General features: G+C 39.6%; 1 protein-coding gene across 4 annotated transcripts in view; it reads right to left on the bottom strand.

Moving 5' to 3' along the window:
• LOC129793692 (phosphatidate phosphatase LPIN2) overlaps positions 1 to 12729 on the bottom strand; it is a 32911-nt gene that overhangs the window by 1672 nt on the left and 18510 nt on the right. For 2 of the 4 annotated variants that reach the window (XM_055833886.1, XM_055833885.1), the window contains exons 6-8: positions 6466 to 7320; positions 6291 to 6394; positions 2922 to 3328 (exon numbers count right to left, since the gene is read on the bottom strand). In XM_055833886.1, coding sequence (XP_055689861.1) covers positions 3139 to 3328; positions 6291 to 6394; positions 6466 to 7320 — 1149 coding nt within the window. In that variant the 3' untranslated portion in view covers positions 2922 to 3138. Of the gene's footprint in view, positions 1 to 2921; positions 3329 to 6290; positions 6395 to 6465; positions 7321 to 12729 lie in introns of those variants that run through there. The other 2 variants (XM_055833883.1, XM_055833884.1) reach the window with 1 other exon arrangement.

The following is a 12729-nucleotide window of genomic DNA, read 5'->3' as shown; positions in this document are numbered from 1 at the left end:
AAGAAAATATCTCATCAGTCCTTAACGGGTAAAGCGGAGGGATTAAATAAACAAAAAAAGTTAAATGTTAATTGGAAGATCTAAAATTGAGATTCAATGACATTTTTAAGGTTCTAAAATGTAAAGTTAGTTCTGAATACCTTCCTTTAAATTCAAATCAAACGAACTTTTTCGTGTTCTAGGTTTCAGTTTAAAATCAGTTTAAAAAACCTTCTTTAAGTCATTTAATTTAAAATTTATACTAAAGAACTTTTTTTTTCTGAAAATTAAAATTCATCCTACTCTATTTTTTAGATCCTGAACCTTAAATTGTAAAGGGATGACCGTGGGTGATGAATGGGATTTTTTAAAAAACGGATTTTCGGTCTTACTCTCGGCTCTCTCGGCTCTCTCTTACTCTCAGCGGGAGATGGAACGCTCTGATGGGGTGCAAGAGGGAGATGCGCGCGCAGTACAGATTGGCCACCAATGAGAGGAGATAAAGAAAGTTGTGTTGTGGATGTAGTGATTTTTTATTATTTCTTGACGTGGTTAATTTTGTCCATTGATTGTAAGAAAATAATGTCATGTAGGTCTTTTTGAGTCTTATGTATTCTTTTATATTGTTGTACGACCTGAGGAAGGACTAAAATAGTCCGAAACGTTGGCCAGAAATAAAAATTAATTAGCCGAGATTAAGACCGAAAATCCGTTTTTTAAAAAATCCCACTAAACCTTAAAATTCAAACCCCAAAAACCTTATTTTGTTCCTAACTTTTTTATTTTGCTTATTAGGGACATGCCTGAAAGACAATTCTCCGGAAAATTTATTTCTGCAGATAAATTAAATTTTACCGCATAACGCTTTAGCTTCCTTGTGAATCATCTTTCCAACTATCCCAATCAGCCTTAATTAGTTGGTATACCACAATCGTGGCATACCAAGTATTGTAATCATCGGAAAAACCGACCACCTCAGATCGGGCTCAAACTTGGTATGAGCACGTTTTAGACTTCCCACATTACGAAAATGGTGGTGGAAATTTTTTGATCCGGCCGGCCTGCCGGCCGGCCGGTGCGCTAAACTTTGTTTTATAGCTCGAGAACGGCAAGAGATAGAGACTTCCGGTTTGAAGTTTTCTATAGAAATGTGGGTGTAAAATTTCATTTTTTCGCATTTTCAAAATCCAAGATGGCCGCCGTCCGCCATTTTGATTTACCATCAACCACTTCCCTTACAGCTAGAGGTCTGAAATTTTAGTATGTTGTAGAGCTCAGTGAGACGTTTTCATCAACAATTCATACTTGAAAATCGGTCGAGCGGTTTAGCAAATATGGCGGCCTAAAGCAAAAAGTGTTTTTTCGATATAACTCGAGAACGGCTTGACCGATTTTGACCATCTTGGTATCAAATGAAAGGTTTCGATAAGCCCTACAACTGTCTAGAACATTCCAAGTTCCAAAAACATCCGCAAGAGGCGCTAAAAACAAAACAAAAATTGCCTAAGTTTAAGGGGCAATATCTCATAATCCCCATTAGGCAAATCTTTTAAATTTTGATATGTTGTAGCCTGACTCAATATCTTTCATCAGTCCGAAAATGAAGAAAATCTATGTCGCCGTTTAGAAGATATGGCCATTTGAAAAATTCTTGAATTTGAAAAGTTCTAAGAGCCATATCTCTTGAACGGATTGTCCGATTTTGCTCAATTTGGTATCAAATTAAAGGTTTTGTAATTCTCTACAACTATCTAGAACATCAGAAACCTCTAGAACCATTCCTTTAGGACGAAAAGTGCAAAAAACTGTTTTAGTAGAACAAAAAACCGCCATTTTGTGTTCTGGAGGTGACCTTGAAATGTATTGAAATATATGTCAGATTATAGCTTATTTGAATACCTTTCCAAAACTAGTTAAGAAATTTCTGTATGTGCAATAGAAGTTGAGATATAACCATTTTTGTCTTTCGAATTGATGAATTTCATATAAAAAATCACCTTTGCCTACTAATACTACTTAAAAATTAAATTACAACGCATAGACTGACCCATCCGCGTTGTGGTATACCAACTCTTATAACTGGACGCGTTATGATTGACTTTCTTTTTGAATTTTTCTTCCTTTGACGCGTTTGATGCGAATTTTCTCAATGCGATGCCCCTTGAAATTTTTATTTTCAAAAGAAAATAATTATCTCCTTTACCTTGTTATTATTTCTTCTTATCAAAAAAATCTTTTTTCATGCAAAATAATTAATTAAAGTTCTCTCTTCTACAATAAAGCGTGTGAGCCATGCATTAGTTAGTGCGGCAAAAAATGTTAGTAAATGAATAAAAAATATTTTCCTTTAATATTTTAATGTTTTTTTTAATGCTTTTTTTGAGGCCTTGTGGTGAGGTGTGTGTGAGGGTTCGTGAATTGCGATAAAGCTTTATTTACAAAACAAAACCTTTCAGACATATTTCCAAGAAAAAAATAAATAAATAAAAAATTAAAAGTTTTATGATAAAATCCACAACATCAATCAACATGAAAATTTAGCCACCAAATTACTTTCAATTTTTCTGCCATGAAGAGCTTTTGAATTTCCTTTTGATTTTTTTTCAAAGGAAACCTTCTTTGTGACGATGCAATGAGAGGATGTTTTAATTATTAATTTTATATCATTAAATTAATTTAAAAATAAAATGAGAACCTGATGAGGAAGCTTTTTATTTATTTTTTTTACTTTTTGATGTGTTAAGAGAACTCTGAAATTCTGACAATTTTCCTTACCGGAAGAGTTTTCTTTCCTCCGCGAAATAATCTCTGCCATGGATGCTCTTTTTGTTTTCTTTTTAATATTAAATCTCATTTAATTTGTTCACTTAATCAGGTAAAAAAATATATAATATTTTGTCATCTCCTGTTGTACATGCGCTCCTTTTTTGGCTTCATTTCTGTTTTATTTTTTGCTAAATTATTTTGTCCTAAAAATCTATTCGAAGGTACTGGCTTAATAATTTTTCTTTTAGTTTCATTCACATTTCTCTATCACATTTCCGTTTTTTTCTTCTTTATGCTCCTCTATGTTGCTTTATTAATTAATTTTTAATCTCTTTTTATTTGTAGTTTCTTTTGTCATTTAATTTTGCCCTTTCTGTGGCTTTTTGTTCTTTCTCAAATGACATCACTGTCGTTCTTAAACTGCAACTCTTCATTCTCATCGTCATCTTCATCCGAATAGCCGGAAGCGTAGCCGGGACTCAATCGCCCACTACTTGCACTATCACAGCCCTCATCCGTGTCTGAGCTGGCCCTCGAGAGTGGTGGGAAAATCTCATTTACAACGACACTCTGACCTGAATAACTGCACTCGGTAAATTCATTTTTCAAACCATTTTTTTTGACCCAAAATTGATTTATTTTTTATCGTGGAAAACGAAGAATTTTTTTTTAATATTTGAAGTGTGGAAAATGTGGAAGAAAATAAGAAGAAAAAAAATCTATTGATAAAAACTACAAAATAAACCTTTAAAAGAAAATCTAAATTAAGAAGCAAAATTCTTCACAAAATAATGAATAAAAGATCAAAGCGAGGAAGAAGTTCTTGCAAAACATGCGGCAGGGAATTTTCTTTTTTTTGGATTTATTTTATTGTTGGAAATATGCTGAAAAATTTTGGCAAATTTTTTGGTTTTTTTAAGCTCCCAAATTTTATTTTTGTACACAATGAGGGACATTTAGAGAGCAAGCAAGCAGGCATAGATAGAGAGAGTGTTAGAGGAAAATACAAAAAGGACATTCACAGTGAGAAAAGAAGTTTTTTTTTATATACAGAAGGACGAAAAAAATAACAAGAAAACGTGGAAAACCCAGAGAAACTTGCCCATTGAATTGCAAAGAAATTTAACAATATTTTCTGCTGATTTTTCATTAAAAAAAACTCTAATTCTTAACTTAAAAAAGAAATATAAAAATTTCATAGACTTGTTAGAAAAAACAGCAATACTTCCGTTGAGATCAACGACTTGTGCGAAAAAATAGCAAGAGAAATATATTTTGACTTGTGGCTCCCTCTAGCTATGAGAACAGACTTTTATTCATAAAGTTGTGAGTTAAAATAGAAGCCAATTAGCTTTGATAATCGTGTCTTGTGCGAAAAAATAGCAACAGCTACAAATTCTTTTGAGAATTCTTTTAATTAACCTTAAAATAATAACGTGTAAAATCCGTAAAATCTCAAATAATCGAAAAAAATGTATTGTAATATAAAAATAAGATTTCAGTGTAGAAAAACATGAAAAGGTTCCCAATTTTTTGTAATTGGATTTCCGGATTTTTTTTATAATTCCCGGAAAAAGATTTAACCGATTTAACCTAACTTGAAGAAGAAGAAAAAACAATTTTCTTCTGTAAGAATTTGTTTTCTTTTAACCCTTTCGCGTTTTTTTGGGGTCATACGTAGATTCAAAACGTGAAACATTTTATTTATCCAAAATTCAATGAATTTGATTGTTTTTCCAAGCTAGAAATGAGTCAAATTCACGCAAAAGAGGTTGAAAATTACGTTCTAACTGAGAAGAGACCTCTGAAAACGTCCACAAAATAAATATCGTGATATAAAGAGCACCTGTTTCAATGTTTCACGCGGACACGAAAGGGTTAACTGCTCTAATACATACTTCAGGGAATATTAAAAAAAAAAAAACTTCCTACATATTTCTTTCGGTTCTATCAAGAAGTTTTATTAACACTTGGAGGATCGAGGTTTCTAACCTCAAAAGTTTGACCTTAATTTTCTCCCAAAAGAAGTTTTTTCGACGATCTTCAAGTAGGGGAGACCGGGGTAAAAATAGTCATTTTGGAATTTTCAAATGCCAATTTCACCCAAAATATAAATCGGAAAAATCGGAAAAAATTAGGGTGCAAAGCCTTACCAACCTATAATTTTTGACAGTAATTTGGAGGTTATCCGATCAGTACTTTAGGAGTTAAAAATGAAAATAGATTTTTGGCCCATTTCCCAAACTTTTGCGTATTGATAAAAACGCGTTTTCCGAAGTTTTCCTTCAGCAATTTTCCAATCTGATAATTTTTCTCACTAGCTGGGTTAGTGCAGAAAACGTTGCCAAGGTGTATTCTTCAATAACTTTTAATGATTTTTCTCTACAATTTTTTGAATCAAAACATACCCCTTGGGGTAGATCTAGTCATCCCATGTAAATCATATGGGAGATCGAAATTTTTGGCATATTTTCTATTCATTTGTTGCAAAATGGCGTGTTTGAGAAAATCGCAAAATTCTCTGTTTTAGTGCGTATAAAAGTGAAATTCCTTGTCGCGGATCAAAAGGTGAGAAGTTTAGCTATCAACTACTATCAATCTCTCAGGTGGAAAATCATTGGAAATATCGGAAAATTCGACCGACTTTATTTATCCAACTGGTGACTATATTTACCCGCCGCGTTTAAAAATAGTCAGAAGCGGAAGGGTTTAGGAAAAGCTCGAAAACTCATATTTCCCGTGGAGATAGAGAAAAATGGTCTGAGACAAAGTTGTAGGCCAGGAAATTTCCTATAAGAATGACCTATCGAGGAAATTTTCTTGCCCTTGGGGAATCCTGCAGATAAGGATTTATGCAAATTGACTATTTTTACCCCGGTCTCCCCTAATGAAACTTCGTGACACACAGATGGAGAATTTATCACGAAATATTTAGTAGATTTTAATTCTGTGGCGATTGACAAAAGTCGAATTGGCCACTTTGGCCAGAAAAATCATCCAAGGGTTAAGAGTATATGTACCGGATGTTTTATTTTATTCTATTGTTTTTTTTTAAGTCAAATTTTAACAAAAAATCCTTTTTTTTATTTTTATTTAATGTTTCTCGTATGTTTTGTTTCAAACTCTTCTAATTTAATGAAATTTCTGGATTTATTTCCATTCATTTCGTGGTGCTATTTTATTGCACATCACTATGAAAAATTCCCAAAACTCCCTATTTAACAGAATTTTCTTCTATATTCAATAAAATTTTATTTTTTATTAAATAAAATTAATTTCTTTGAGTTTTTTAACCCCCATTACGTAATTCTTTCATATTTTTTCCCCTTATCCTTCATCGCATGACTTTGTACTGAATGACAGAGTTAATTGAACCGAAAGATCCCCAACAATCCTCATTAATCTTTTTCTTTCTCCGATTAGATTGTGGAAACCTACATTTTTTCTTATCAAATTGCAATTCAATGGTGGGAAGAAACATTGGTGGGAAAAAAAGGCGGCAGAAATGCGACAAAAAGGAGGAAAATGATAAAGAAAAAACTCACGTTGATTGGAATGTTTGCGTTAATTCATGACGCAGCTCCCCTTTTGTGTTGATCGTGAAGATCCTCATGATTGGAATACCAACGGCACGATAAGCCCACACATCCTGTTGATAAAATAACAAAGATTTCAACATTAAAATCTCTTCAAAAAAAATTTTTTTTATCTTAAACTTACATTAATTTTATTCCCGTATCCCGCGTAGAAGGGATTCTGCGGGAAAAGTGCCTGAATATCACTCAAACAGGCAATTTTGAATTGTTCCGGCTTCTTCTCAATCACCTCCCGATGGAAGGCTGAAATGAGGGATGTTGGATTGAGCAGGAGTGGCCCATCCGGGAGTTGAACGTCTCCCTGCCGGATGGAGCGCAAATAGTCGCGCGTGGCACGACTCTGCCCAATTGCCCGTGCCGAGAGGTAGAGCAACTTGTAGCCATTCTCCTCGATCTTCGAGAACAAATCCGCCACGCCAATTTGTGCCCAATCCTTCCCCACCATCGGTAAAATGTGTCCCAGCACATCTGAGCGCGTAATTGTCCCATCAATGTCCGAAATGACGACTTTGTCATTGTAGCGCCACCGGAAGAGGTAGCATTTGCACCGAGACGTCCCCTGGTACGCCGTCGTCACACTAAATTCAATCTCATTGATGCCATTCTTCAAATTCAAACTCTTTATCTGATCCGAACTCAATCGCAGCGTCTTCCGGAACTTCTCCATACCCTTCCCTCCGGGGCTCAGATCCCCTCCACCACCCTGCTGAATATCAATAGCCGTACTCGAGGCAAAGGACATTGAATCCTCCTTGCGATCGTCCTCCTTGAAATCCTCCTTCCCCTCCCCAAGCTCAACCGATGGTGGCAATCCCTTCACCTCCTGACCTTTGTCCACAGCAGCCCCAGAACGACGCCAATACCACCACGAGTAGCTTCTCTTTGGCTCAATCTGCGTCACATTCGCCACTGTCCCATCGTGGGCTTCAGCAGCTGATGCTTCCTCCTTCACCTCCGCAACGAGTTTGTCAATTGTGGCCTTTAAATGCAAACACCTTTGTTGATGAATTTTTTTCTCCTTCAACGGGCACACTCTCAATGCAAATTAAAACAAACACACTGATTCATTGCTAAAATACCTCTCTAAACTAATAAATTATGCAAATAATAATAAAACCTACATTAAAATAATTAATTTTATGAATATACAATGTCAAGGAAAAAGATTTTTTGGAATTTAATTTTGAGCGAAAAAAAAATTTCTACTTCTTAAAAATCATGAAAAAGACGAGAAAAATAATAAATTCTGCTTTGAGAATGAAAATACAATGATGGACAATGAAATAGAGCCACTAGAGAATCGTATGATTGAGCCATCTGGTGGCGAGCCTACAAAATATTGAAGGAAATGTATTTTTTAAAGAAATCTAAATTTGTTTTTTTTTTATTTTTGTGTTCTTCAATAAAACTTTAAATAAATCTTTTGTTCTAGGTTAAAGTTTCGTAAAGTTTAAGTTCAGGAATTTCTGACAAGTGTAGTTCTATGACCCCAAAAGGTGTTCAAAAAGCCCGAATGCCTACCCCTTCAGCTTAGGCTGTTTTGCGTAAGAGGACTCTCTCTTCTCCCACAATGCACTGTTAGGGGTGTCTTTCGAGGAGGGAGTCAGACCGCCTCGGCTGAGACAAGTGGTAAGACTCATCAGGAGTCAGAGCGTTAGTGTATGTGACATTTTGGGTACAGTGCCGGGAGTTGAAAGGGGGCGGAGTCCTCCAGATCCATGAAGCCCCTACTTCGGGTACTTCATTCAGAAGTGGGATCTGAACAGATCCCCAAGTGTGTAGTGTAAAGATGGAAAAAGGATTCAGCAATTCACAAAGATAAGTATTCTTTTTTTAATCGCAAAGACATGGCGTGGGCATGCATATATATGTATGTATATATGCACGTATGTATGTGTGTGAGAAATGGGGCCCATGAATGATGCTGATTGAGAATGAAAGAGTGGAAAATTACCAGTCATAGAAAAAGAACCCCAATACTAATGCAACTGAAGCTTTTCAGATCGCTAGAAAGAGAAGAAGAGAGAAGGGGAACGAGATCGACTGGGATCAGGAGAAAGTGAGGATTACTCATCGACTGACAAGAGGGTAAACGATAATTGCCGAAGGCGGTGAGTAAGCTTCAGGTAAATTAACCGAGCGAGTGGAAAATTTCCAAGTCCTGAGAAAATGTGTGAGTCATCAGGAAGACAAAGCATTAAGTCTTCTTTGTCGAGGCAAAGCACTCTGCGTTTCTCTCGGGACAAAGCATTCCGCATATCGCTCTCAGTCAAGCAACACGCGTTAAGTGAAAAGTGATTAGTGAAATGGACGAAGAAACTCTTGTGCAGTTCCAACGCTGGCTCACATCAACCAGGAGAAATAACCCTGGAGATGCCGAGGAGCAGGGTGAGGTCCCACCAAGGCTCAGTGAGACCGACAGCTCTGTATTCAGGGGTTTCCCGGAAACACGGGAATACCCCACTGTGCCGCTATTGGGCCTGTCCATAGGAAAAAGGGAAGTTGAATCTATGCTTCCCGAATTTAATCCGGACCAGGACAGAACCCTGTCAGCCCAGAAATGGGTTGAAATGGTCGAAAAATGCTGCGCCCAGTTCAGCATTACCAATGAACAAAAGGTAATCATAGCCACCATGAGGCTAAAAGGGGCAGCACGATCATGGCTGGAGGGAAACATGGACTTGGCATATACATGGCCCAAGCTAAAAGAGGCACTTTTAAAATTCTTCCCGGATGATGTGGACGACTTGAGCGCCATGGTGAAAATGGAGGCCACCCGCAAGAGGGATGAACCGGTGGAGGCCTATGTCATGGGCAAGTATGCCCTGGGCCAGCGCATTGGACTGTCTACTCGGTTAATAATAAAATACATAATCCAGGGAGTGCCGGGGCATGTAGAGCGCTCATCATTGACATGCACCAATCCCCAATCAATACCTGAGCTGATGCTGGCGTTAAAGCGACTCGATGACAGCAATCACAACTCACGCAATCGCTACTCTGTGCGTGGAACTTTTCGTCGAAGTGAGAGGAACCGCTCACGCGAGAGGGACAATAGAATGAGAGAACGACGCAGGGATCGCCGACATCTAAGCCGAAGCCCGAGGCGAGATCGCTCCCGCTCCTGTGAAGGGAGACACAAGCCGAACTATAAGACTGAGCGAAGGAAGCCCCAATCCGGACAATCGGGTGGAAGTCGCCGGGGAAATAGGCAGAAAAGATGTTTCATCTGCAACTCTGATGAACATCTGGCGTCTAAGTGCCCGGAGAAGAAGGATTTTCGGGTTAGGCTGGTGCATGAGCGTACCACCAGCCTAAGCCCCATCCGCAAATCGCTCACGCAAATCGAATTAGAAGGGAGGAAATTGGACGCACTCCTGGACAGCGGAAGCGACATCTCCCTGCTGCAGGAAAACGTGGCCACAAGTTTGGGATTGTCGAAGGAAGGACGTGCCATCCACTTTAGGGTGTATGGAGGAGGACGGAGGAAAACATTGTGGGCCACCAGCGCGAGAGTAAAATCAGGAGATGGGTACTGCAGAATTAAAATACATGTTGTGCCCCAAAAGTACCAACAATTTCCTTTGCTGCTGGGGCAAAATTATTTGGAAGCAAGCAAAAGGAGAAGTCAGACACTTATTCCCACTGTAGACGCGACAAGTGAGACACGTGAGGACCAAATGAGGAACAAGGTGATGCAGCGACGGGAATTGAAGATGGAGGATCTCAAGTTTGGAGACAAAGGTGATGACGTGGCTAAGGATAAGCTTGTGCAGCTGGTCAACAAGTACCGCACATGCTTTGCTTTGTCTTCCAAGGAGTTGGGACATAATGCTGAGCTCCCAATGAAGATCTCCCTCAAGGACAACGCAAAGGTGGTGAGATATGTCCCCTATCGCATTCCCCTGCGGCTGCAACAAAAGGTGGATGAGGCCCTAAAGGAGCTCCTAGACAACAACATTATCCGGAAGTCCACATCAGAATTTGCAAGCCCAATGGTGGCTCTGCAGAAAAAGAACGGTGATCTGCGACTATGTGTGGATTATCGTAAACTAAATGCACTGATTGTCAAGGAGCATTATCCAATGCCATCCGTAGAAGAGGAGGTGCATAAGCTGCAGGGAAAAGCAGTGTTTTCCACTGTTGACCTGATGATGGGATACCACCAGGTTGCCGTGGAGGAACAATCTAAATATCTCACTGCCTTTGTCACACCATCGGGGCAGTATGAATTCAATAGGGTGCCGTTTGGTCTCGCCAATTCCCCTGCAGTGTTCATGCGCACAATGAGCCATGTGCTAGAGCCACTAAAGGGTGATACATTGCACTGTTTTGTAGACGATATAATCGTAGCTACTACATCTGTGGAAGAAAATCTGGCGGTGTTGGAAAAGCTATTTGCTGAATTGGCGAAGCACAACCTGACTTTAAAACTCAGCAAGTGTAAATTCCTACACTCCTCCATTAACTTCCTGGGACATGACATCAATGGGGAAAGCATGTCACCGGGTAAAGCCAAAGTTCATGCAGTGGAACAATTCCCAAAGCCACAGAACCAGCGCCATGTGCGTCAATTCCTCGGACTGGCAGGATATTTCAGGAGATTCATCCCGGATTTCCAAAAGATTTCTCAGCCCTTGAGGGAATTGTTGAAGAAACAGAAAGGGGCGGAAGCTCATCAAGAGAAGACAATAACTTGGAGTGAAAGTCAGGAAAAAGCTTTTCTACAAATCAAAAAGCTTCTCACAAGTGAACCGCTGTTGACACTCTACAACCCAGAGGCATTCCATGAGCTACACTGCGATGGATCAAAGCTAGGAATAGGAAGTGTGCTAATGCAACGTACCGGAAACGACCCCCTACGTCCGGTGGCATACTTCAGCAGAGCAGCAACTGATGCAGAGTCCAGGTATCCATCATATGAAATGGAGACCTTGGCAGTTGTGGAATCAATGGAGAGGTTCCGCTACTTTCTGTTGGGAAAGCAGTTTAAAGTGGTGACGGACTGTAGTGCTCTTCAAATGACACAAAACAAGCACAAGATAAGAGATAGCGTGGCACGTTGGTGGATACGGATGATGGCATTTGATTTTGTGTTGGAGCATAGAGAAGGAACTGCCATGACCCATGCAGACACTCTTAGCCGATGCCCAGTACCTTTGGACGGGAACAAAGAAGATCCATGGGTAAGGGTAATTGGAATATCTGGTGAAGATTGGGTAGTGGCACGACAGATGGAAAGCCCAAAATTGGAGAGAATATACTCAGTGGTCACTGGGAAGTTGAAAGGAGAGGTGGATCAGAAACAAATTATGCAAGAATACGTGGTGCAGGACAACAAGTTATTTAGACGCACTCCCCAGGGAAATCGCCTTGTAGTGCCCCCAGGATTGAAATTCTTTGTGATGCGTGCAGCACACGATGAGCGTGGACACCCGGGAACCGACCGAACCATCAAGAGCATTCAAAAGGACTTTTGGTTCCCAAAACTTCGACACTTAACCCGAAAATATGTCAGAAACTGTATGAAGTGTGCCATGCATAAAGCCAGCCCAGACGAACATCGATACCAGTGGCACGTTATGCAGAAGAAACCCATACCGTTTCACACAGTTCATCTTGATTTCTGTGGACCTTTTCCACGTACATCGGGAGGCAAGGAACACATTCTGGCCATTGTGGACGCCTTCACACGATTCACCATTCTTCGACCTGTGGCTCGTCCCACAACACTCACTGCAACGAGGGCATTGGATGAAATATCACAATTCTTCGGACTCCCATGCATTGCAGTGAGCGACAATGGGTCTGCGTTCACATCTCGCGAATTCCAGGAATACTGCAATCAGAATCACATTCAGCATTCCCCTGTGGCTGTGGCCACTGCCAGAGCCAATGGTCAGGTGGAACGCATCTTCAGGGTAGTCAAAGACTCATTACGCTGCCTATCAGAAGATGAGCTTGGCAAGGATTGGGCAAAACATTTGCCGACTGTGCAATGGGCAATCAATTCATCAATAAATAGAGTAACAGGGGAGACTCCCTATCAGCTCTTGTTGGGGTACAATCCTCGACAACAACGGGAGAATCTGTTGTCATTTGCTGTAACCACCGCAGTAGAAAGAACAGACACTGCGATGGAAGACTTGCAGAGCCTAAGAAGCAAGGCTGAAGCAAGGATGTTGGAACATCAACGTGTTGAAGCCGAAAAACATAATCTGATGAAGAAGAAGCCCACACAATTCAAGGAAGGAAATCTGGTGTTGGTTAGATACACTGCTCCAGCGACAGGAGGATCAAGGAAGATGATACCCAGATACAGAGGTCCCTACATTGTTGCCAAAGTGGTGGGTCGCGATAGATATTTGATAAAGGACACCCCAGCTAC

The sequence above is a fragment of the Lutzomyia longipalpis genome, chromosome 3 (assembly GCF_024334085.1).
Source record: "Lutzomyia longipalpis isolate SR_M1_2022 chromosome 3, ASM2433408v1".
NCBI classification, from domain to species: Eukaryota; Metazoa; Arthropoda; class Insecta; order Diptera; family Psychodidae; genus Lutzomyia; species Lutzomyia longipalpis.
This window is presented reverse-complemented; position numbering and strand designations above follow the sequence as displayed.